The 26682-nt window shown below is 27.7% G+C and overlaps 11 protein-coding genes across 11 annotated transcripts; 3 read left to right on the top strand and 8 right to left on the bottom strand.

Moving 5' to 3' along the window:
• On the bottom strand, positions 1-513 carry cand_023070 (uncharacterized protein; the record flags this gene model as incomplete). The annotated part of the gene is made up of 4 exons (XM_067212537.1): positions 1-51; positions 118-219; positions 278-321; positions 399-513. The coding sequence occupies 4 exons, from the start codon at positions 511-513 to the stop codon at positions 1-3; spliced, it is 312 nt and encodes a 103-aa protein (XP_067068810.1).
• Positions 514-720: 207 nt separating this feature from the next.
• cand_023060 (uncharacterized protein) lies at positions 721-1515 on the bottom strand (the record flags this gene model as incomplete). The annotated part of the gene is made up of 3 exons (XM_067212536.1): positions 721-832; positions 897-1018; positions 1084-1515. The coding sequence occupies 3 exons, from the start codon at positions 1513-1515 to the stop codon at positions 721-723; spliced, it is 666 nt and encodes a 221-aa protein (XP_067068809.1).
• Positions 1516-3729: 2214 nt separating this feature from the next.
• Positions 3730-8160, bottom strand: cand_023050 (transcription regulatory protein SNF2; the record flags this gene model as incomplete). Its single annotated transcript, XM_067212535.1, has 1 exon — positions 3730-8160. The coding sequence occupies one exon, from the start codon at positions 8158-8160 to the stop codon at positions 3730-3732; it is 4431 nt and encodes a 1476-aa protein (XP_067068808.1).
• A 442-nt stretch (positions 8161-8602) lies between these two features.
• cand_023040 (uncharacterized protein) lies at positions 8603-9130 on the bottom strand (the record flags this gene model as incomplete). The annotated part of the gene is made up of 1 exon (XM_067212534.1): positions 8603-9130. One exon carries the CDS (start codon positions 9128-9130, stop codon positions 8603-8605), a length of 528 nt encoding a protein of 175 aa, XP_067068807.1.
• Positions 9131-9293: 163 nt separating this feature from the next.
• Positions 9294-10118, top strand: cand_023030 (uncharacterized protein; the record flags this gene model as incomplete). Its single annotated transcript, XM_067212533.1, has 1 exon — positions 9294-10118. One exon carries the CDS (start codon positions 9294-9296, stop codon positions 10116-10118), a length of 825 nt encoding a protein of 274 aa, XP_067068806.1.
• A 244-nt stretch (positions 10119-10362) lies between these two features.
• On the bottom strand, positions 10363-13254 carry cand_023020 (uncharacterized protein; the record flags this gene model as incomplete). The annotated part of the gene is made up of 1 exon (XM_067212532.1): positions 10363-13254. The coding sequence occupies one exon, from the start codon at positions 13252-13254 to the stop codon at positions 10363-10365; it is 2892 nt and encodes a 963-aa protein (XP_067068805.1).
• Positions 13255-13574: 320 nt separating this feature from the next.
• On the top strand, positions 13575-16391 carry cand_023010 (uncharacterized protein; the record flags this gene model as incomplete). Its single annotated transcript, XM_067212531.1, has 1 exon — positions 13575-16391. One exon carries the CDS (start codon positions 13575-13577, stop codon positions 16389-16391), a length of 2817 nt encoding a protein of 938 aa, XP_067068804.1.
• Positions 16392-16521: 130 nt separating this feature from the next.
• cand_023000 (5-3 exoribonuclease) lies at positions 16522-19962 on the bottom strand (the record flags this gene model as incomplete). Its single annotated transcript, XM_067212530.1, has 1 exon — positions 16522-19962. One exon carries the CDS (start codon positions 19960-19962, stop codon positions 16522-16524), a length of 3441 nt encoding a protein of 1146 aa, XP_067068803.1.
• A 274-nt stretch (positions 19963-20236) lies between these two features.
• On the top strand, positions 20237-21236 carry cand_022990 (uncharacterized protein; the record flags this gene model as incomplete). The annotated part of the gene is made up of 4 exons (XM_067212529.1): positions 20237-20462; positions 20558-20625; positions 20688-21063; positions 21145-21236. The coding sequence occupies 4 exons, from the start codon at positions 20237-20239 to the stop codon at positions 21234-21236; spliced, it is 762 nt and encodes a 253-aa protein (XP_067068802.1).
• Positions 21237-21262: 26 nt separating this feature from the next.
• Positions 21263-24298, bottom strand: cand_022980 (uncharacterized protein; the record flags this gene model as incomplete). Its single annotated transcript, XM_067212528.1, has 11 exons — positions 21263-21438; positions 21463-21498; positions 21581-21722; positions 21817-21888; positions 21956-22063; positions 22135-22202; positions 22444-23457; positions 23516-23567; positions 23629-23720; positions 23813-24086; positions 24152-24298. The coding sequence occupies 11 exons, from the start codon at positions 24296-24298 to the stop codon at positions 21263-21265; spliced, it is 2181 nt and encodes a 726-aa protein (XP_067068801.1).
• Positions 24299-24581: 283 nt separating this feature from the next.
• Positions 24582-26529, bottom strand: cand_022970 (uncharacterized protein; the record flags this gene model as incomplete). Its single annotated transcript, XM_067212527.1, has 3 exons — positions 24582-24661; positions 24792-25313; positions 25350-26529. The coding sequence occupies 3 exons, from the start codon at positions 26527-26529 to the stop codon at positions 24582-24584; spliced, it is 1782 nt and encodes a 593-aa protein (XP_067068800.1).
• Between the last annotated feature and the right edge of the window lie 153 nt (positions 26530-26682).

The following is a 26682-nucleotide window of genomic DNA, read 5'->3' as shown; positions in this document are numbered from 1 at the left end:
TTATATAATAGTTAATTTCAATTCGTTATTTTTTGGAGTTACATATAATGCCTAAATATTTTTAAATGAGGTAGTATAGTAAATGTATCGTTTTATTACAAAATATAATTACCTCACCTTCTTTATATGGAAAAAGTCCTTGAATAGAAGCTCTAAAACCCCTATATTATCTGTAAATTCCTCACTTTCTATAGGTACCAGGGTTTTAAGATTTAAAATCTAAAAATTATTGACATGATATTGCCATATTTACTTCACATTATTAATTTTGACTTACAGTTATTTCATGTTCACTAATTTGTATATTTTCTCTTGGGATATCTTTTTAATAAAAAAAAAGGCGAAAGGGAATGATATCTTTAGGTTTAGTGGTCTAACAATTCAACAATTGAACTTACTTATAACTTTATGTACACCGATGAAATCTAATATAAATCTGGCTTCTTTAAATTCATAATCTGATGTATTGAACTCTATATGAATAGGATCTGCTAAATTTTGAACGACAACCATTCAAGTTAACTTATTAAGAAAGTGATAACACAATCAAAAAATCTTAGAACTAGGGTTACTAGGATTACGCTATGGATTTTCGTGCGCTAATATTGCAGTAATATAGAATATATTGAAATCCAATAATAAACTAACAGTGTATGATAAGATATAATTGTAATCTTTGAATTTATTTACAATTTAGATAATTATTAGACTATAATATGACTATATATATTCTATACTCAGAATACTGACTATATGTGACCTAATATATTTTGGTAATATAGAAATAATAAGACGGAGACTTTCACAACGGCGATACAAAGTTGAAAAGTATCTAGTATTGCAATATTGAGGAATAATGAAAATATTTACTAAAATTAACAACTTTTAAAACTTACATTCTTATTTTATTTATGTTATATGAAATATATTCCTTCCTCTTAGTAGGAGATGACATAATTCTAATAAAATTCAAAAGAATATCAATATCTTCACTATCCCACGTTGTAGGCATAAGATCCTGAATACATAACATTTAAATTAACAAATAAGATTGATTTTGTTATATTTTTAATAATAACTTACCGAATCCTCATAAGGGTATGAAAAAGCGAATAATAATGGAAGTAGACAAACACAAACAATTACATATGGCAATATTAATGGGGGATATAAAGATTTAGAAGCATATCTAACTGTAATTACTGCCTTAATAAGCGATAGTAATACCATTTTTGCTGGGTAGAATGAATGAGGTCCAAATATAAAAGGATATCTTACTGAACCATCATAGAATGCCCACCAATCAATAAATAACATAGATATCAATATTTTAAATTTGATTATCCCCAACATATAAAAGGATATTTGGAATAAACATAGATACAAGACTGAATCTTTTAAAAGAGAACGTGTTGATTCTATAGATACCTTTTCATTATATTGTATATATAAAGCTAGCCCAATAACCATAAGAAATATCGAACAAATTGCAAAGATCACAATTTCTAAAATCATAATTGCTAATTTACTTTTAAAATCTATAATTAAATTTTATTTGTTTATTGCAAAATACATATACTGAAATAATGTAACTATTTTAAACTTTCTTACTTAAGAAAGTTGACGTTTGGGAAAAGGAAATATAAGATATATAAGTCTGTTAAAAATGTTAAATATTAAACTATAATTTAACTAGAAAAAGATTGAAGGTTGGGACTTTAATATAATACTATATTAGAAGGTTCTGTATATAGTATTACTATATGGGTAATACAAAATTTAAGAAGTTTGACCTGTAAATTTATTACAAAACAATAAATTAAGCTAATTTTTATTAAAGAAATGATAATTTTGTAAATAATAGATCTGGTTTTTAAATTTTAAACTTTAGATATTTTAAGTTTTCTCAAAATAATTTGAATAATTTAACTATAATATTAAATAATAAAAAGATTTGTAAATATTATACTACATAGAAATATAACATAATTATTTTATATCCTTAATATTTATTGTATAAAATTTACTTGAGATATATAATTTAACAATAAAAAGGATTTTGTTTGGATTTCATGAGATATAAGATGTATTTAGTGCTGTAAGGATATATTCATTGCAATAAAAAGTTACTTTAAAGTAGTAATTATTAGATAATTCTAGATAATATATTTTATTATTTAAAAAATAATAATTTAGATTTATTAAAAATTAAAGATAGACTTTTTTTTAGGGATATTAGATATCTTTAAGACAATAAAATGATAAAATAGAGAGATTATTGATTATTTTATATTGGAAATATTTTAATTTACCTAAATTTTTAAAATCTTGATAATTTTCTCAAATTAGAAAATATATATGGAATTTCACTTAATTTTACCTAAATGAAGTAAATTTATTATCCTTATTTCAAAAAAATACAATAATTAATCTTGTTAGTATGTATTCTATACATTAAGGAATATAGTATATTTCTTCTATTATATATTCTTTAAACTCATTTTAAATTTTAGAAAACTTGTAGATTTCAGATATTTTTGCTAAATTATATTCCTTAACTAATAAATATTTTCTCTATGATGTATAACAGATGTGAATGTAAAAAAAAAAACTAGACCAAATACATTATTTACTAAAGTATATAAATCCCTATATAACTAGAGCAGACAAAATTAAGATTTAAACAAAAACTTAATATTTTACATATTAGGAATATATTCTCTCTTATTAAAAATTCCTTATAGCTCATAGTAAATTTCATCTGATAGTATTTTGAAGATTTGTTAAGAGGATTTTTTTTTTGAGCTACTTAGCTCGTTTAGATAAGATATTAAACATATATTTTATAAATTAAATAACTATAATCTTAGCTCTGTTTATATTATTACACCTATGCAGAAATATATTGATCCTGGGATATAAAAGTCCAACCTGTCAATTAGTCCTTATAAGAATAAATGTTACTAGAATAACATGCTATATATATCAAAACTTATATAATTGAACATTTAAGATTAAATTTTAAATACAACATAATAAAAAAACTTTGCATTTCAGGAATAAGCTAATTTCCAGTGAGTAATAATATAATAATATTGGATAATATCACTAACCCCTGGATACAGGAAGATAGTTCACATTACCTATAATCAGACAATTATAGTACAAGATATCAAATAACAGCTTACTTTTTATTATTTGAATCTGCTGACTTATTGTACAGATTTATTAATATTGATAGAAGATTGGAAATCCATATTTAGTGAGAAATCTCAACCTGGCTTTTATGAATTTCTAGTTATGCCATCCAAAATACAAAGGTAGAATTATAAAACTAAAATGTCTACTTAATAATTTAATTTATTTAAAAACTAAATAAATATAAAACTTAGGTTCCTCAATTGTGTCATAAAATTGACAGTTACACAAATTATAAAGATATATATACTTAGAAATATTCAGTAAATATTTCATATTGCAGATACTTATATATTTTGTAAATAAGTTTACTAGAAAATAAATCAATTTATTCAGTAAAAAAGTGATCCATTACTTGTTAGAAGATATTACTTCACACGCCTTTAATTAAAACAAAGTTCCTAATTATTTGTTGAATCTCATAGTTATTTAAAATACTCAAACCAATATTTAGTAATATAACACCAACTTTAAATGTTTACTAGGAGCTTCAACCAGTCCTCATTCATTTACCATCTTGTTAAACTCTACTCACTTGCTAATCATATCATCATCATCATCATCATCATTATCATCATTATCATCAATATCATCATCATCATCGTCATCATCGTCAACATCATCATCATCGTCATCATCATCATCATCGTCATCATCGTCATCGTCATCACCGTCGTCATCGCCTACATCTGGAACTAGCATATGTTTTCTAGTTAAATCTGTATCACCAACAGCATTTAGTCCCTCTAATAGATGTTTTGCTTCATTGTCTCTAGCCTGACCTGCTGGTAATTTATATGTATAAAATGCCACAGATACTCGTTTTCGTACTTCGGACATCATAATACTAGTCAAGTGTAGAGCTGAGTGATATAATACATGAGTAGTACCATTATAAGCTTTAGCATTAGAAGCTAAGCGTTCCAAATATTTCTCTAGCTTATGAACAGAAGTAAATTCTTTCCTTAATGCAAATTGTTTAATATGAGTCAGGCATACAGGTTTTGCAATTATTTGATAATAGTCGGCAAATACTTGAGGATTTGGTAAGGAAATAAAAAGTTCAAATTCAGGGATAGTCACTGCATACTCGCAAGCAGCCAAAATTGCATTATTTAGAGCATTACGACGGTATTCTATCTCATTATCAGATAGAACTTCATCACATTCAATACTAGAAAGGGTAAGTTTATCAGTATCTAGCTCACTTCTACTAAAATCGTACTTGGTCCTCTTACTTTCACGTGATGACTGTTCAGTTGCAAAAATTCTTCTAGTACGCCTTCGGCCGACATATTCCTTTGAATTATCTTCACCTGCACAATGTTTACTACCCTGTTCATCATTTACCTCCTCTTGCATTTCATTTTCTAATTTTTGAGGTCCCATATATATATCAGTAATCATCTTCGTATACCTACCTTTCTTACTTGGATGGACAACCCATGGATCACCTATAGTATATGCGATCTTCCACATTTCTTCTGCTCTTTGTTGATCTTCAACATCAGATCTTGCCATCCTAGCCTGCCTTTTCCAATCAAATAAGCAAGGAGGCAATGAGTTATCTACTATTAACCCTGGTATATGGCACATTTTCCTTAACCTATCAACTCTCTCAAAAATTTCAAGATCTTGATCAGATCTAGCCAAAATACGATTTAAGCGATCTGAATCATAATAACAGTTTGTAACTTCCTTCTGTCTTTGTTTTCGTAAAATCTCTTGTATTTTCTCCTTTCTTTTCTGTTCAAGATCATCTCCAGCATAAAGATCATGATACATACCTGACTTTATAATCAGAGCATCTTTATCTAGTTTTATACCAGCAGTTTTCATAATTCTTTCTTCTACTGTGTCAGGAGTAACAAAACGTAGAGTTAATACTTCCTTAGTTTGTCCAATACGATGTGCTCTACTTTGAGCTTGTTCATCATTCTGAGGGTTCCAATCCGAATCAAAGAGAATTACTGTATCAGCAGATTGAAGATTTATACCAAAACCACCAGCCTTTGTAGATAATAAAAAAACAAAGTAGGGACTATTAGTAGCGTTAAATAGCTGTAAACTATTCTGCCTATCTTCAGATAATGTAGTACCATCTAGGCGCAAATATGTCATATTTCTAAGTGATAAGAATATTTCTAATAAAGAGAGTAAACGAGTCATTTGGCTAAATATGAGTACCCTATGACCAGCAGCACGTAATTTCGGGAGTATACTATCAAGCATCACAAATTTTCCACATACACGAATTATGCTCTCATCAGATGGTAATTGCATTTCTGTTGAAAATAAGAATGGGTGATTACAGACTTTGCGTAATTGCATAAGAACATTAGGACCTGAATTCTCATTATTTTCTAGTTCCTTATACAAATATTGTTGTAATCCACTTAATGGACACCATAAAATTTCTTCTAACTTTGGAGGGACTTCATTAGCAACCTGTATCTTTTCACGTCTTAGTAAAAATGGTCTAAGTACTTTATGAAGTCTGTCTATAATTAGAAGTTGCTCTTCTTCACTTATATCTAGTGGAATCATTCCTGAATCTGAATTTGAATTTGAACGTCCAGATGATTTTATAGTTGACAAAGGTTCATTAAACCATTGTTGAAATGTATCTGAAGAGTTGAATATACTAGGCATTAAATAATTTAATAAGGCCCAAACTTCCTGTAAGTCATTTTGTAATGGAGTTCCAGTTAATGCTAGTCTATGTTTTGCACGAAACCCACTATTCAGAATTTGCACTAGCTTACTCTTCGGATTTTTCAGTCTATGAGCCTCATCTACAATAATATATTCCCAGTCAAAACGACGAAGGTAATGTTTATCTTTCATTATAAAAGCATCTGTCGTCAATAAAACATGAAACTTCGCCTCACCAGTCATATATTTCGAACGGAGTTGTTTCCTCACTTCCTTATTTCCTTCATATATAACCTTGACAAAGTCTGGTAACCAACAATTAAATTCATTTTCCCAATTTCCATGTAAAGTCGATAATGGTGCTATAATTAAATGAGGCCCACGGTTCCCTTTAGTCTCATATATATGAGCCAGTACACTTACAGTTTGGACTGTCTTCCCTAATCCCATTGCATCTGCCAGAATACCATTCAAGTTATTATTATAAAGTGAAACTAACCATTCTAAACCTTTCATTTGATATTCCCTAAGCTGACCTCCCTTTAAACATCGAGGTTGCTGGGTAATACGTTCTTGTACCATATGAGTTATTTGGAAGTACCTCTCCTTTGCCCTAATCAAAGGGGCTTTATGATCTAAATTCTGGATTGAACAGCAAGACTCTGATCTACAATTACATCCTCCAAACTTAGAACATGTACATTCTATAGATGAGCAGCTACATCTACATTGATTGTGAATATTAGTACTAGTTATTTCCTGGGTATTCTGCTCAGATTGATTAGATGAAATATTAATATTGACCACACCTTCAACACTTCCTTTACTATCAAATACTTCAGAAATAATACTACTACTATGTCCTTCAGTAGAACAACAGCATAACCATCTACTACCACTATTCAAATGAGAACCATCATTTTGCTCCATACCATTATAGTATTCATCATCCATTGTGGAAGTTCCAACACCAGTTTGTTGTCTATGAGCAATAACTAGAGCTCCTAACTTATTCATATAATCTTCAGTTTGATGTACTAACTCCAATAGACGTTCATTCTTAGCTTCATGGAGAAGTCTTAAATATGCCTCCTCATCCTGTGCTCTTAGAGCATTCAAACGAGCTCTTTGCATTTGTTGCTCCATATTATGATCACGCTTCTCTTTACTAGATGAATGTCTTACTATATGAGAGCATAAACGACGAATATTCCTCTGATTCTCTCTATGAAGCTCCACAAATCTCTTGGCATGTTTAAGTATATCTGTTATGAACTGGCGCCTTTGTCTTCGCTTCTCATCTAAAACCTTCATATACTTTAAACCATCCATTCTTGCTTGATATAATGCCTTGTTCTTTCTAGCATCCCTTGCTGTTACATGTCTAAGTTGAGGTAGTGGTGGTGTCATTTCCTCAAGATATCTAGATACCAAAACTTGATTTCGTATATAATGCTGAAAATTCATTAACCTTGCTATTTTATAATTGTATGAAGCAGAAACACTCTCAATATTATCCTCACTTCTTTTATTCTGCCACTCCTTCTTAATTCCCCTCTCACTTGTTAACAGAGTAAATCTATTATGTTCTACCTTTCTGTTGTATTCAATCCATTGATTGGGACTTCTCCGTGGTATTGAACCCCCCTGTCTAGATGTTGGAGCTCTATACTGAAAATCCTGCTGTTCTTTTATTACAAGATTAATGAAATCCCAATCAGGGACAAAGTTGCCCTGAACTGTACAATTATCTGTAGAACTTAAGTTACCAATACTATCTAAATTCCCATCATATCTTGATCTATTTAAATGTTCGGGTTTAGAATTACCAGATGTAGCATTAAACCACTTTTGTGCTATTTCATTTGGTAAAGGAGTTTGCTTTACTAGCAAATGTTGGTAGGCTAAAATTTGATTATAAATTGTATCAACATCACTTTTATTAAATAATAATTCAGGATCTACCAGTTCACACTGTTGTTTCCGAACCCACTGAAAAATAAGTAGTAAAATTCGGACTCGCTTATCCTGTATAGAAAGATTTGATCTGCTAACATCATATAAAATCTTTACAAATTCTGGATACCATGCATGAGAAAAGGTTGTATTACCACTAAGACAACTAACCTTTCCACTAGTCACACTCCTTATATATTCAACAGATATCTTTGAACCAGAATCAGTAGTATTATCCACTAGATTCACTGCTGATCCTGAAGAAAGTGTAGAAATAGGGCCTACTCCAATAATACTTTTTTGATGATTCCCATACAACTCATTCTTAAGTATACTGTTAGTTTCGTTCATAAGCAAGAGCTGTCAATTCTGTTAACCAATTCCCCTTTCAAATAAAACCGAGTAGAGTAGGGAAACCCACTATAAAATATTATGCGCTTTTAATGGTGAATTATTAGTAAATATATAGCGCCCCGTCTCGTATATTTATATTTTAACTCCGGAGGTATATACTTCAAAGTTTTCAAGGTTTATCTTAGCTGATTATCTTTTATATTTCAATACTTAAATCAAATATAAGGTGTCTCCGGGCTTAATTAATATATCACAAGTATAACATAATGGAATAGGTGCTAGATTCACTTCATCCTGTATCAGATTAAACATGTATTTGTGAGTAGTACTAGAACCATCACTAAGTCTAGATATCTCTAAATATCTAACAATATAATCCAAATTCCAACCAATTGTCTTAGTCTTATCTATCCATATACAAAAAGGTAGTGATGTATTTCTAATTATTAAAGACTGCATTTGCTTTTATTATAAGGGCAACGGGAAGCCGGCTACTCTGATATATTGAAATGTCCCCAATAGAATTTCCTTTTATTTTTATTCTTCTAATCAATTCTGAAGTCTTTCCATTTGAAGTCGGTAAATTTATGCCTTTTATTATTCGATGCTTGTTTGTAAAACTAGAGACTCTTGTAGGGATATCTTGAATTGAACTGCTAGTAAGGGAACGATGATATGAACAAACAGTCAAATTTGATTTATTGCAATTTATCCCCAATTTACCACATCCTTTAACATGACAACGTAATGGTTGTAGTGACTTTATGTCATCTTCTATCTTTTGAGATAGTTTAATATCTTTTTTATATACTTTTGAATTACTGCCATCTTTGCATTTGTGATCATGTGGGTTTCTATGATTTATACAGAATTTCAGGTTGCATCCACTACATAAAAACGGAAGGAAATCCAAAGCCTTACACTCTTTATAATTGCAGTTACATCCAATTTCTTCAAGTTCTGTCATTTTAGTTCTTAATATAATTAACCAAGATTCATGTAAAATCAGATTATTGTAGCCCGCCTAATACCTAGGAAGTTTATTGAGATCTCTATAAATAAAATTTCTAATAATAGGAAAAGAATTTGGTCGCACCTAGGATATTTATATAGAGTATATTTAGAACCTAATGGTGCCAATATCTAGACATTCCAATCCTAATGCTAGAGAAATATTTTGTCTTGGAATTATTACGTTTCTTGCATTATTATTATGGTTATGTTCTTTATTCAATACTAATTGGCAATCTTATACATATCAAACCAGTACATTAGGATATATAGAATTTAATTTATCCTTATGGGGGTTCAATATAAATTCAAATTGCAGAAATTTGAAGATATGGTCTCCAAATATTAATAATTTAATTCCTAATAGAAATATTATGGGAAGTGGAGTAAATGAGTTTATCTGTGATAAGTTCAAATTCATGAATGACAATACATTTAGTAAGACTGCCCAAATGATTTGTTCTATAAATAAAGTTAACTTTCCAAATTCACAAGCAGCTTGTTACAATTTTGAGATGTTAAATCTTGGATCACTTATTATGATTGGAGGAATAACTGCTATTATTGTGTGTATATTATTTGGCTTGGGTTTATTTTGTTTATCTAAAATATCAAATCCGGTGATGATGTCCTATGCATATACAAGTTTATTTGGATGTGCTAATTTAATAGCAATTGTAGTACTGCCACTATACTACATAAATGCAGGAGGTGCTTGGATTGCAATAAATTCACTTTTTAGTACTGTAAATTTTGGTTATAGGGAATTTACTTATAAAACACCTTTTGTGTCAGATATACAATTTTTTTGGGGGTATTTTTTTGCTATTTTAGCTTTTATTGTATCTATATTGCTCCCATTATTTGGATGTTACTTTACATCATCTTCAAATGAGAATATCCTTCCCCAATATTCTTATAAAAAATTAAATAATAGATATTAAATATGATATAATTTGTATATTCCAAATCAATTAGGATGCAAATTACAAATTAAGAAATATAAAGATGAATATTCATAGTGAATTTGTGAATGAGCCAGTAATATCAATTTGAAATAATTGCTAAAATTTTTGAATCTCCCTTTTTTCTAATTTTTTACTAATTTACTTAAATAATGTGTATATATTTACAATGCATAAAATTCTAATATAACACTATATTATTTGTCCCCTATTCATATATATTCTATTCCATTCTAAGGTTCTTGATCTTTTCATGAATCGACGATAGACTACTCTTTATCTCTAGTAAACGTGTTTGAAGGTATTCGTTGTACTCATATTCCTTTTTTGTTTGATTCCAAGGATTATTTGGTATTGTAGATAATTCAACTTCAATCTGGTTCTTTTCAACTGTTAACAAAAATAATTGCTTTTCATAGTTTTCCAAGAGCATCCCATGATCAACTAAGTTAGTATCAGAAACTTCAAATAACTTAGAATCAGTAGTCTTACATATATCTTTATCTGAACATGTCTGTTTGGTTTTTATTGGTACTACAGGAATATCTCCTTTAGATAAAACATCACTAATTTGACTTATTATATTTGTAGGTATATTGTAAGGTACAACATGATTTAATGAGTCTGATTTCTGCTCCCCAGTAACAGTCTCATCTACAGTTTGATTATTAGAGAAATCTAAAGGATATGTCCTATTGAACGAATTATTAACTTGAGTAGAAAGAATTGAGTTTTCTTGTTTTGATACATGCATTGTAGAATCCGAAACTTCATTTAATAAACAGATCCCTCTTTCTTTTACTGATTGAAATGTATCAGTCTCTTCTACTTTATTAATTAAGTGATCTACACTAACTTCACTAGTTGTATCTTCCTCTTTTTCTTGAATTTTTTTCACCGAAAGTTTTTCTGTTATTAATTTATTATCAGTAATAAGTGGAATGATTTCATTCAACTTTGACTTAGATCTATCAGTTAATTCTTGGTTACTATCAACTACAGATTCTTTATTCTGTAAATCCTCACCACATTGTAACTTTATGTTTTTATCATCATTTTTAGGTGAATTTCTCGAATTTAATATATTATTATCTTCAAATCTATCTTCTTTCTTTGATTTCCCATTTGAAGAAAGATACAGATCTTCCAAATTTTTTGTATTCATTCTGGAATTTTCTTTAGCACTTAATATAGTCAAAACATGATTTATTGTTGATGCATGTTCTGTTGAAGGTAGTAATGGTATGAAAGTATTTTTTATTAACTTCTTCAATTTTTGATTTTCTAGTGTATAATCTAATATCTGATTCTTCATTTCATATTGTATTTCTTCAAGCCTCTTTATTTGTTTAATTAAATTTCTATTTTCGCTTGACAAAGTATCCTTCTCCTCTAAAATATGATGCCTTTCCTCCTTTAATTCCTTCATTTCTGATTGCAAATTTTCTACTAATCTCTCTGTAATATCAAAACCTTGTAATTTTTCTTTCATCCTATTTAACTCCTTTTCCATATCTTTCTCTTTTATTTGCATCTCTGCTATTGATTTATTTAAAATATCTTCATTTTTTCGTAAACAATTGTGATCTGTAAGCAAGCTAGTATATTGCTGGAAAATTTTATTATAATCCTTAGTCAAATTATCTGTATTCTCCTGTAGCATTATGCTTTTATTTGTGAGTTCCATATTTCTTTCTTCTAAATTTCTCACCTGAAGCAACAAACGTGTATTGGTATTTTCCATTTGTCTATATTTTTCACGATCGCTTTCAATACCAGATATAAAACTTGCTTTTTCCTCTATCAAAACTTTATTCTGTTGCTGAACTATTTCATATTCAACCTTGTATCTATGTAAGTCACTATACTCATTAGCCCAATGCATCTCCAATTGCTTAAATTTCTCCTCTAGTAATCGTTTCTCTTGCTTCAAAGCGTTCATATCTCTCTGTAACATCTCAAATTCTTGAGCCTGCAGTGAGAGTTTTGTCTCCTTATATTCTAGTTGCTTTTGAAGCTCATCATTACGTATTTTATATTGTTGTTCACGATTTTGTGCCTCTAAGACTAACATATGTTGTGAAGATTCAATTACTTCCAACGATTGAATTCGCCTTAGTAAGATTTCACGTTCATTTTCATATAATGGTTTCATATTACTGGATCTTTCAGACATTGTTGATGGGATATTAGAAAGAAAATTATTGCTAATCTTTAATCTACCAATCCCAGACTCTTCTTTTTCTTCTTCTTTTTCCTCTTCTTTTTCCTCTTCTTTTTCTTCTTCTTTTTCTTCTTCTTTTTCTTCTTCTTTTTCATGAGTATCTCTCGTAAAGTACCCTTCAGTGTTAGTTTCATCTTTATTAAAACTATCCTGTAAAGTATTACTATTTGTAGAAGGTGCAAATGCAGAATTATGAGATATTAGTGGTCTTTTTGACATTTTCATCATATCAGGCGAAAATGAGTCTTTATATACTACTTTATCCTCAAAATTATTTATGGTATTACTACTATAAGACGTTATTGGTGCAGTGAGCTTACCCTTAGTATTTCTAGTACCCAAAAATGGTACATCTACCACTACTTCTCCAATCTGTTTATCAAATGAACTTTCTTCTAGCTCTTTCTTGGATTCATAGTCTCTGACCAAATCTCCTCCAAGAGATTTAAGGTTAACTTGATAGTATTTACTTTTAGGGTCATGTTCAAAGTCATACTTTCTAGAAAACAAACATATATTTGTCTGATATTGTACCCAATTCTCTAAATCTTTATCACCACTACCATTTTTTTTTTCAATCACTTGTGGATAATTTTCATCTTCATAACTGTAAGGTTTTGCTTTCCTTGTGTTAAGTGAAGTTGATGAATATCCAGAACCCAATCTTTGTCTTGACCCTCTTGATCTGGTTGAAGTACTTGCTTTATTACTGTTACATTTTATTTTTGATTTCTCAGATATTCTCAAAGGTGCTATAGGTGTTGAATAATTAGTAATATAGTCTTTCTCATAAAGTTTACTTGTTTCTTCTCTCAGTTTAAAGAGTTCATATTCTAGTTCATTCACTCTCTTGTTAACTTCATCCGTACTTTCATTTCTAACTAATCTCATTAAATAGCATTAAAATTGGAAAGTATGCTGGAATTCCCAGCTTTTCACTTATATTACTAAAACTTCTTTTTTTTTTCTACATTATCATGCACTTTCTATTACCGCTGTCCACATTTTTTTTTTAAGGCGCTATTAAAACCCGTTACCCTTTTTCCAATAAAACGCTGAGCCTATCATTATCTGTACTAGCTATTAAGGCGCCATAAATTCAACAACTACATAAAATACAAAAATAAATATCAATCTTAACATGAAATATACTCCGAAAATATAATGGAAGATTTGAAGACACCAAATCTTACTATTTAATACTATTCCAGATGTTGAGACACTTTTTTTACATATGTATATGGACACTGGGGACTTTTTTATTTTGCATTGGTTATTTTGGACCAGTAAATCAAAGAAGTGGCTTTAAATCAGAAGGTACATATTCTGAAGATTTTAAAGTTGACTATTTCAATACTACACAAATCTATGATAAGATTATAATAACTTTGGTAGATGCATTGCGCTGGGATTTTGTGGCCTTTGTACCAAATTCACACAAACATTATCATAATAAGTTCAAATTTATTCAAAGTATCTTAAAAGACAAAGAACTAAGTCAGTACTGCAGATTGTACAAATTTAGATCTGATACACCCACTGCAACAACTCACAGATTAAATGCTCTTATGACTGGAACAATTCCTAGATTTATTGATTTATGGTCAACTTTCAATCCCAAATGTATTAAGCAAGAAACAATATTACAACAACTCCACTTAAAAAATAAGAAAATTACTATTTTAGGTGATGATACTTGGGACTCTCTTTTTTCAAAATATATAGATTACAACCATTATTTTCCGTCCTTTGACATCCGTGATATTAACTCTGTCGATGATGGAATAATCAATAATTTATGGAAATACCTGGATATAAAGGAAATTAATGAAGATTCAGAATCATCTTTTATTATTGATGACTGGACACTTCTAGTGGCCCACTTTCTTGGAGTTGATCATATTGGGCATTTGCTCAATGTCAATAATCCTACAATGGCTCTGAAACTTCAGAAAATGGAACAAGTATTTATGATGACTATCTTTAAAGCTTTAAATATTAAAAAATCTTTTAATGAGAATATGAAAATAGAAGATACTATCATGCAAATAGTAGAACATCTTAAAAATCTAAACTCTAAGAGAATTTTGTTTTTGCTTTTTGGGGATCATGGTCAAACTGACAATGGAGAACACGGTGGTAACTCTGAGCAAGAAACAGATGCTGCATTTTTTGCTTTTTCAAATATAAAATACAATAACTTAGCATATCCTCACAATATATCTGAACCTCATATATTACACCAAATAGACTTCGTACCTACTTTAGCTTCTTTGCTTGGGATAAATATTCCCAATGAAAATATTGGTGTTCTATCACAGGATCTACTTCCAGATATAAATAGTGATGAATATTCCCTTGATTCACTAATTTGGAAGACTAAATCTGCACATAACAATGCTTTACAAATGATTAAAAAGTTTAAAAGGGAATTTAGCAAGAGTAAAGAAAAAGAAAATTTTATAACAGAAAAATATTCACTTTATTATGAAAGTTACATTGATTTGAAAGATTATTTTGGATTATTGAATTCAATAGAAAATGAATATTCAGATCTCCAAATAAATAAAAAAATCAAGTCAAAATTGAATAAGCATTTGAAAAGTAGTATTGAACTGTCATATTCAATTCAAAAAGTTTATAAAGAAAATGTGAATTCTATATCTTGGATCTATGTGGTTAATAGTATAAGTATATTGATCTGTTTAATACTATGGGAATGTTTTCCACAAGTTTACAAGAAATTTTGTTCTTCATTTAAACCACCTTTAAAATTATCAACCTCAATAATAACCTTAATTATGTGGCTACTATTAAGCTCATTTATATCATATTTTGTTTTCAAAAATAAATTCAAGCTTGATAATGTTTTACTTTCTTCTATTTCATACTACTTATTCTATAACTTTTTCACTTTAAAGAAAGAGTTCTCAAAGTCTCTTCTTAATTATTACAAATTAATTTATAAATACATGACAGTATGGGATTGTTACTGGTGTGTAATAGCTACTTTTGTGATCACTATTGGCTGCAATCTATCAGATAGTCTGGTATTTTTTGAGGCTAGAGCTGTAAGATTCCTATTAGTTAGTTACAACATATTATATCTTATTTCTGGGCATAAACGAAACCTCAAGGGACTTTTCTACTGTTTAATACAATTAATACTAATAAGAATTGGCTACCTAACTGATCCTTCTGAAGGAAGACAAGGTGAATCTCCAAATGATCCTTATTATACAAGTAGTCTCAATATTCTGACATTACTACTTCATTATCTATTTATTGTGATTCACAACTTAGATATCATTAATTTTATGAATCTGGCTATGATGTTTGGCATACTAATCTACTTACAAATATATACAATAGATTGTATTTGGCTTCCAAGGATATACCTAATATTTTTAATTTATATAATATATTTAAATATACATCGATCTCAAATTCAAAATGACTCAAAACAAAAGCTAAAAGAACTTTCTCTAAAAAATATATGGGTATCTTGTCAAGTATTTTTATATATTATGTTGCAAAAAAATCAAGTTATTGCTTTCAGTTTGTCATATATCGTACAAATATGTTCAATGGAAATGATTAAAAATGACTTGAATAACCTTAAAGATAGAAAAGTTGCATCTTTCAAAAGCAGTTTATATTTGTATCTTGTATCTAAGCAATGTTTTTTTAATATTGGTAATAGGCCAAGAATAGATAAAATACCGTCAATGGTTGGACTCATTGGACTTAAATATTATACTCCATTTGTAAGTTCTATAATTGTTGTTTTATTTTTATGCTCCCACCTATTGAATCTATTACTTTGTATTAATATGGAACCTTTAATTAATAAAACTGTAGCTAATTCAACAATAATGGTATTTAACTTATTTAATCAGGTATTTTCTTGTATAGGTCTCTGCATTCTTCGCCATAACTTGATGATATGGACAATGTTCGCACCAAAATTTGTATATCAAGTTGTTTTCAATCTATTTATTGTATTGATTCTTATATTAATAGAATAAGCTTATATTTTGTATTAATGGTTATACTTATCTTTAAGTGATTTTCTTTAAGAAAACTTCACTAAAATAGCTGAATAGATTAAAATTTATACTAATAAATAACTATCAAATTAATCTGATAATAAATCAACTACCATTTATTATTTTCAAAACTAGATCTCCTATTAATTCGGGTTCCCTCAATATTGTCTTGTATATTATGATTAAATTGGCTAACTTGTTTATAGCAATAATTTCTAGAATTAACTCCGTGAAATAAATATTCACTTGAATAACCCATTATATTTTGTTGGAAATCCTGTTGAATATAATTATCGTTTCTAATTGATCTGTTATATATTTCATTAGCAAGATGTGATGTATTATAAAGACTTGGATTTAAGTTCCCATCTGAGTTATGTTGCAAATAGTTAATATTTCTATCACTGTAGGTATTATCATGAAATCTATTTCTAGTACTATAGATTTTTTTATAAAGATTTCCTTCTGATTCACCGCTGTAATATCCCTGACCATAACTTTGACAATATTCATTGTTCTGATATTCACCCTTATTTCCACTGTATAGCCTAGTTTTTCTGTTATAGTCATTATAGACATAAGCTCCTCTTTTTCTACTCGTTTGACTATTCGAAATATCTGCATCACTTTCTTGTAACCCCCAAATCGATAATAATCGGAAAACTATTTTTCTTGATAATCCAGCTCTAAAACCCTTCATTTTACGACTCTGATCTTGTAAATCATAATTTTGCAATATAGCTGACAATTTCACAGTATTGGGTAGAAGTCTTGATCCAAATCCAATACGATATATAGAAACTTGAGGTGATACCTTGGCTAAAATAGTCCTAATGTTCTCTCCAGGATCATACCAACAAAAGAAAAATGAATTTTCTACTTTTATATCAGTCCCAAATCCACTTTCAATTAAACATCTCCACTCAGCAGAAGCATTAGATATATCAACATTTAAATAATCTTCATTTCCTTCAATATAAGCTATACGTAGAAGAATGCACTGATTCTTAAATTTCTCATTTATATTGCTATAAAGTCTCTTCACAAAACCAAATATACCGATAGTTAAATCATTTGGGATCTTAATAAGATTAATTTCGTTATTTTGTACACTCCTTTCATTATTAAATATATCTCCTGATATATTTTTATTCTCCTGTATGTTAGAATTCACTATACTTTTATTTTTTTGCTCATTGTTTAAAAACAAATTACTTAACCCTGAAAAGTAAGAAGTATAAATAATATTCATCCCATGCCTATTCCTTATTTTATCTATATCAGAAATATCTACCTCCAGTGGTTTAACATGCTCTAAAAGCTTTTCTTGATTAATGAATGGTAATAATACAATCCATTTCCACCTCTGCTTATTCCCATTAGGATCTTCCTTAAACTTATCTGGATAAAATTCCTTCAAAGGACTTTTTACATCTGACATCATTTGGTATAATTTGAAAGGTAAACACTTTTTGCCCGAATTAGGAGGCAGGACAGCCATGAGTTGCTGATAAGGGCTAAATGGAACCCCTTGTGAAAAAGGAGCTAAAATTGCATTTTCTATACTAAAATTGAAAGTATTACTATTTACTGATAACCCATTTTCATTACAAATATTATTTGAATTCCCATCACATATATTAACACTTTTTATTATAGTATCCGGAATTGAAATATCTTTAATACCAATTTTTCTTAAATCTGATGCTGCCATATTTGCAAGATCTACAACTAGAGGCGCATAATGATAAGGATAAAACCAATCCCAACTAGGAACTCCATGATAATAGTATTTCAAAACCCATGATAAACCACGAATATAATGGTATCCAACTTCTCTAGAAAATTCACTAAGCTTCTGATATAAGTTGTTATCTATAGTTTCTTTATCTATATACAAATTATTTTCAATAGTTTTATCCTGATTAATATCCTTTAAATTTGGAACTAATAAATCAAGTTTAAATTTAATTGAATAATATCTTAATCTCCATATATCAACGTCTCCATCACCAAGACGAACTTTATCAGTCATGTCAGTTTCACAATTGTTATCCTTAAATTGAAGAATTCTATTTACATGATCATTAAAATAAGCATCTATCCCATTGAATTTAACTTCATTAGCATCTATCTTTGGTTTAGAAAATATATCTTTCTGACCTTTATTTGACATATTATTCCTATTATTAAATCTAGTATCCTCCTTTAAAACATCCAATTCTAAATCTTTCAGATAAAAAAAAAATAATCCAATGCTTTTTACATTTATATTACCTTCCCATGTAATATAATCTCCTAATTTAGGTACTACCTTAATATATATTGCTAATAACTGATCTAAAGAACCTTTATGAATTCCAAATGCTGGTAAATTTGGAAGAAAATCATTCCCAACAAAAAAACATAAAAAAACAAAATCATCAATGCATCTCTCTAAATCATAATAAAATTTCGAATTACATAACTTCTCATTAATTTTACTATATTTCATATTGTTATCTTGTTCATGAATTTCTGTTGAAATATAAAACTCAGGATTATTACTATTTTCTATATATTTCTCTCTATTTATTGATAATTTCTCCTCCAATTCCTTAAATTCATAAGCAAGATATTCACGTAGTACTGAGAGATCAATCATTTCGAGGTCTTTCCACCAGGAATATATTCGTAAATTAGAGGAATTATTAGGCCCAAATCTTATTCTGTTATTTATGTTTACACTTTTATCTATCCTATTTTCTGTTAATAATTTATTGTATAAATGACAAATTTGTGATGCACCATCATCATTTGTTATTGATTCTCTTACAATAAAAAAATTTTGTTCATGTGTAGATAGTCCAAGCATTATCAAGTCAGCATCTGCACCATATAACACATGTCTAGTATTTGGATCATAATTTGAATTGCATCTCTGTTTTCGTATAAAATCTAAAATCTTGTGTTCACCTTCACCAGGAATATTTGCATCAGAAAATATAACTGATAATGTCTTCCATGCAGGTTCAGATTCATATTTTTGTCTAATATATACCTGTAAACAAGCTGATAATCTTTCCATAAAGGGAGTCCCTGGTGTTATTAAATTACTATCCCATTTTTCTTTGTAAGGTGGACACTTGTATCCTAATTTCTCAAATTCCTGCTTAGCTTCACTATAAGCTTGCATTAAATTCTCAACCTCCATACTTGTTTTATACCTTCTACTACGTTGTTGATTCATCTTTGCTCTAGGAGCAACCCCATCTATTGCTAAATATAACAGTCTCCTAGGTCTTATCATTGAAAATAGTCTATCAATATAATCACAGACCCTTGTAAACATTTCAGCTTCATTAATTGGAGCTATACTGCCTATTGGATTACAACAAGGATGTATAATTCCATTCATATCCAAATACAAACAGTCGAACTCACCATTTTCACTTGGTAATGTCAGATCTATCTTTGAATTTACATTATTTTCTGTTATGCTTTCCTTTAAACTCCTGACTATTAAGGGATATCTGCTACATAGCCATTTATAAAAGGTTGGAACTCCCATCAGATCAAATATATTATTATAAATATCCCTAATATAAAATAAGGCTAGTATTTAACTTTATCTTGTGGCTCCCTAATTTATTAAAATATTTCACATTTGTAGGTAACTTAGAGAATACCCGCCAAGTATAATTCTGCCACTTATACTATTCGTATTTTACATGTATTCTTTAGCGCCCGTTGACTTTTGACAAAGTGGCAAAATTATTTCCAAAACTCATTCTAGAAGAAAAGTTAAAAATATCACAAACAACTTAATAACTAATCTTGGGGATATGTACAATAAATTCCTAAAGTATAATTCCTTTTTTATATCGAGTATTTATTCCCTTTGGGTCTTTTTGAGTGATAAATTACGTTTTACTAATCATATATTAGAAAATAAAAGTAAATATATAACTATATATTGCATTAGACATGCCGAAAGTGTTAGTAATGCACATAAAAGATATAATATTAAACATTTAAAACTTTGGGATTTTTTTTTTGGCAAATATAAAGGTATTTATAATATTCTATTATCTATATATAACTTAAATATATGAAAAATTAACAGAATTTTACCAATTATATTTCTTTTCTTTGTTTATATGTAGAAATAATTGATCCTCCTCTTTCAAGTGAAGGTATAAAGAAACTAAATATGTTTATTAATAATGGAGGGGTAAGTATTATATTTTAACTATAATGTAGCTAAATCTAACAATCATAATAATTTAATAATAGCCAATTATTGAAGGAGAAAAATTATTGGGACAAGTATCTTTATTACTAACTTCAAATCTACATCGTTCATTGCAAACCTCCATTGCTATAGCAGGAGCTACTAAAAATTGTAAAATTTACTGTTTAGAATCTTTGAGAGAAATAGGATTTGAAACTAGTGATATTCCTTCTATGACAAAAGCTGATATAATGAGAGAATTTCCTAATATAGATGTATCCCTATTATCTGAACAAGAATCAAAAATTTTATTACCAGAATCCATTGATAGTGTTGATAATAGGATTCAACAACTTTTTAACTTTTTAAAAACTGTTGAAAGAAACAATAAAGTATTATTGGTTTCACATTTATATTTTCTAAAGAAATTGTTTAAAGGTAAGTCTTTAAAATAAAAAAAAGGAAAGAATTGTATAATTTATAAGTTATCAATATTTTTGAATTATCTAAACTTTGCAGAATGGCCATGGTGGTATATATCAAATTTGGGTATTATTGTGGCTGTAGTTGATCTAGATAAGGGAAAAGTTATTCAATTTAAAAGGATATAAGATTAATTTTGTTTTATTATTATTTATTATTTCTTTGGCCTTCTAGATTTATAATTTAAAACACGAGATTGATAAACTGGAGCTTCATCATAATATTCCCAATCGTCATTTTTTAGATTACTATTCTTTTGAATCCTGATCTTATTTGAAGCTCCATATATACTAATCAGGCATCCAATTATTTTAAATAATACAAGACATCCTATTATACTTGCTAATATAATACCAGCTAATTTAAGGCCTAATCTAATGCAGGCTCCAACTAAAATTTACAATTTTTTTCAGAATAGATAAGTTATAAGTAATTTGATATAAATATTCGAATTATTTTAATATAAACTTACAATTAGCAATTATACACCAAAAATTTGATTTGCAAGCTAGACATGGATTTGTTGTAAATATAGATGGATATTTTTCATTTGTTAATGAAGTTATGTTTACCAGAGCTTGTCCTATTACTGCTCTTGAACCTGCCAAAGTAATCTTTATATAATTTTAATAAAAAAAAATAATATAGTAAATTGAATAATATATTATTAGATTTTTAATATAAAGATATATAATCAGATTAACTTACTGGTGAAGATTGAGTTGAAAATATAAATAGATGTTGATCAAGATGTATGGAAAATGAATTATATAAAACAGCCTAAATAAAAGAAATAAAATTCATTTTAACTTTGTATATATTTTTTAGATAAATTGCATTGACTTACAGTACACTCATATTTGCTTCCAGAAGTCACAGACACTCCTATGATAAATGTAAAAACTCCAGTAGACTGTGCTTTAATACTTCTTGATTGTGCCATAATAGGATTAACCTAAAATATTTATAATTATGAATAAATACAATTTAATTATATAAATAAAAAAATCCAATTTTATTTATTACCTCATTTGTTGGTTTCGAATCCTTTGTACAATATGGAATTTGAACTACAAAACCAGACTCAAAAGTCCCTAAGTAAAAAAAATAATTTAATATTAAATTCAAATTATATATTAGATATATAAATATATATATTTGGAAAGTTGAAAAAGTAGTTAACTCCTTATTACAGATAAAAATTTTAATAATAGGTATATATCAGATATCGACACAATTCTAACACTTTCCAATTTTAATATTAATTTTTTAATCTTGTCTATTTATTTATCTTCAATTATTATATTTAATTTCCAAAATATATAATAAACTTACCACTATTTCGAACATATATTTTTATTGGACATCCAGTATATCCCATAGCAAAACAAGATTCTATTGGAGGTGGTTCTATATAAGTAATTATACCAGGAGCAGCAGAAGCAACCCATGATACTGAAGAAGCTTCCACAGAAAACATTATTTCAGTATCAAATATAGAGTCGAAAACATATCCCAGATAAAACTGAAGTGTAGAATTATCATCATCACTTATCATATTACTGCTATTATAATTACTCGGAGTAATAATTAGCTGAGGTTCCCCAGAATTTTGTGCTTCAACAGAAAATTCTGAAATTTTACCAGAAGTTTGATCCTTAATAAGTTTTTTATAATAATCTGCAATTTGAACATTTTGACATGTAAATGGTGGATGATAACAAAATCTTCCATTTACTGAACTCCATGTATATATACTAGAAGCTATTTTGTTACAAGATACTCCAGTAAAATCGACTGTATCGGGTGGAAGTATTAAAGTTGGTTTCAAACAATTATTAGGATTACAATAAATATCACTTTCATTACATTTTATACTCTTAGAACTACAATAATTATTTAGAATTGGTATTTCAAAACTAGGTGGCATCCCAGGAGGAACATATGTAGGCTGTAACATTACAAATCCATTTAAATCTTTAGCATTCGCACTACCAAATGGAGGACCTGAACTAATCACTTGTATTGTAGCACCAAAATCTGGGTCATAGAAAGATGGAGATGAAGAATTTAATATATGTATTGATATCTGAGTCCCAGAATAATTGTGTCTTAAACGACCACAATCTAAATTAGTTTGTTTATTCTTCTTTATACATTCCTGTTCTTTTGTTACAGATGAACTACTAGATAATTCTTCAATTGATGAATTATTTGGACTAAACCAAGATAAACTTGTATTTAATGAATATTGCCAATTCCATCCTCCTATTCTAAGAGCAGTCCACCAAGGAGGTATCCAAACAGGACAAGATTTTGACAAATATACATTCCACCAGAGTCTTTGTTCTAAAAATAAATATATTTTTTTATTATATTATCAATATAATTACTATATTTTACTTACGGATCCAAGTACAATGTAATGTAGCTCTTGAATATGGTGCATTAGTATTTAACTAAAAAACATATAAAATCAATGTTATTAATATATATATATATATATATTCTTATACTTACAGTAATATATAACTCAGGACACCAACAACAGACCCCTTGGGAACCTGGTGGAACAGGTGAATCTTTATTCCAATTAGTTTGACCAGGTGGAACTAAATACAAAACCAAGAAGAAAAAAAAAATTATTAAATAAATAAGATCTTTTTTATATTTTATATCTATATTATTATATTTATTTACTTACGATTTGGAGTACCGTATAAATATTGATCTCGAACCTTTTGACAATTCCTAATATCATCATAACAAAAACCTGTTGGATTATAATTAACTTGGGTATACGAAAAAAGTTTTATATCTTCTTCAAAATCATGATAAAGTGTTGCCATATATGTTAGATCATAAGCTATTAAAATTGGTGATTTTTCTATTTTTAACTGAAATCCATTAGATCCAGGGTCAATATCCTTAGCATCTATTCCTCCAACATTGTTTGCTCCAAAATTCAGTGAAACATTCTATTTATATAAATAAATTATATAAGTAATTAAATATTTACACATTACACTATTAATATACACACCTGATTATTCTGTAATACAAAATTACCATTTAACATTGTTTTACAGTTTCCATTTAAACACACTTTTTGTTTAGATACCACCACTTGTTGTTTAGATAAATAAAAAGATCCTAAAATAAATATTAAAAATATTGGTATAGATATCATTTTTAAAGAAAATCTAGTATATTAAATGTATTATTATTAACTTAATCCTTATATAAAACTTAAGTATTATATATCCACACTAGGGAATATAATGGTGAGGCAAATCTAAAATAAGGAAATAAAGGAATTTTAATAAAGTAATTTTAAGGGTATAAATAATATAGATGAATTAAATATAGATTATTAGATATAATAAGATTATATTACTATAACTATTCTTAACTTTATATTTATATTATTTATAAACCAAATATTCTAAATGTGCTAATAGTACAATATACCATTATAAAATCTTTATTAATATAATAAAAAGATCCATATCATTATTTGATAAAATCTTTAAATATTTCATTATATTTATATCTAAAATTATATAAAAAATTATAAGTAAAACAAATTGTAAATGTATAATATAGAAATCTATAACTAAATTCAAAACTTTAAAAATCTTTCCTTCTATTATATCAATTAAATATTTAATCATTTATTTTACTTTTAATATATTCAAGAGAATTACAAATTGATTTATTTTCATCTATTACTATAAAATCTTGATTTTCCAAAAATTTAAGTAATTTTTTTTCATTATTTAATATAGAAAAAAATAATTCAGTTTTACTTTGACTTTCTTGAGATCCTATTATTTTATCATTTCTTGAAATATAATCTTTATATAAATGAATCTCCTGAATATAATTCTCTTCTATTTCATTTATTTTTTTTGGAATATCCTTCCATTCTATAAAAACTTTTTTTTGTATCCTAGATTTTATATCTTCTAAATAATCATTTATAATTTCACGTAATTGATTACATTTTGTAGTAGTTTCTTCAAATCTTCTTAGAAACGCATTAGATATTGTTTCATTTTTCATTTTAAACCAATCACAACCTCGTTTTTCCAATATATTAAGAAATATCTCATTAATTGCTACATATTCAGGTTTTAATTTACGACCAGTAATATTTAAATAAGTATACCATGTATCCCAACAAGATTTTGGAGACATATCATCTTTATAAAATATAGATAAATTACTAAATAACTTACTTATATTATTTTCTTCTAATTCATCTCTTAGATCTGGATTCCTATTTGGGAGATAATATAAACAATTAATATCATCACCAAAAGAAAAAAATTGTCCTTTTCCATTATCAATTAATAAAGCTCTATACATAGCTGAATTTGTTTGAACTGGAATATATGGTTCAACAAATAACATATAAGATGCCATTAATCTTGAAAATATCGTATAAGTTGTTTTAAATTCATAATTAAATAATTTTTGATAATATTCTTCACCTTCAAGTAGGTTTGAAGGGGTATATTCTAAAGGTAAAGATAACAAGTATTTTTCTAATTGTTTAAATCTTCTACGAGGTTGAGCAACTTGAATATAATAATAACGTAATTTTTCAATATCAACTAACCATTCCCATGGTGGTATTTCTGGAAATATTCTATATGAATCTCCAGTACGTATTAAATAATATAACATATGCTCAAGAAAAGCTTGTCTATATATATCATAATATTCTGAAGATGAATATTGTTTAATATTTTTTGATCTTGGATTCATAAGATCTCTTTTATTCATTCTATCTATAAAATTCTCAACCCTTATATTAGATTCCTGAATTCCCTCATTGCTTAAAGGATCAAAACCTTGATATAACTCTGGATCTGGTACACTCATTTGATAAACATAATTTCTCCAATAATTATCTATTTCAAGAAACTCATTGTCAGATAATTCATCTTGAATATCTTGATTATCCATCATCCATAATGATTGAATTCCTAATTCTAATATTTCTTTAGATTTCATTACACTACTTTTACACTTTTCAATACATATATTATATAACTTCCAAATCCCTTTATATTCTTTTATTATTTCATCTTTAATTAATTTATTTTCTTTATTAATATAAATTTTATCTATTTCATCTAAAATATTACATATTTTTAATGTCTCATGTATATATGTAGATTTTATTGGTTCAAGTAATGCCTTATTCTGAATATTTAATTCCCAATAATCCCAATCTATATCTTTTATTTTATTATATGTATTTGTATTGTTTACTTTTTTTGCATTATTTATCAAATTTCCCCAACTTGTTTCAATTGATTTTGATTCGCTTAATTTTGCAAAAACTCCAATTTTTGATAAATATTTTATTAAATTATATGAATTTGAAGATGTTAAATATCTTGTCAACATTATTAAAAAATATTAATATTAAAGATTTAATAATTTACATTTATTTTAATAAATAAGAACCAGAATATAATAAAAATAAAGTTAATATATATCAATATATTCTAAACAATCTAAATATACCCAATATAAGAAAAAAAGAAAAATAAAACTTAA

The sequence above is a fragment of the Cryptosporidium andersoni genome, assembly GCF_001865355.1.
Source record: "Cryptosporidium andersoni isolate 30847 chromosome Unknown contig_17, whole genome shotgun sequence".
Taxonomy (NCBI): domain Eukaryota; phylum Apicomplexa; class Conoidasida; order Eucoccidiorida; family Cryptosporidiidae; genus Cryptosporidium; species Cryptosporidium andersoni.
The sequence above is the reverse complement of the archived record's forward strand: the minus strand, read 5'-3'. Positions and strand labels throughout refer to the sequence as shown.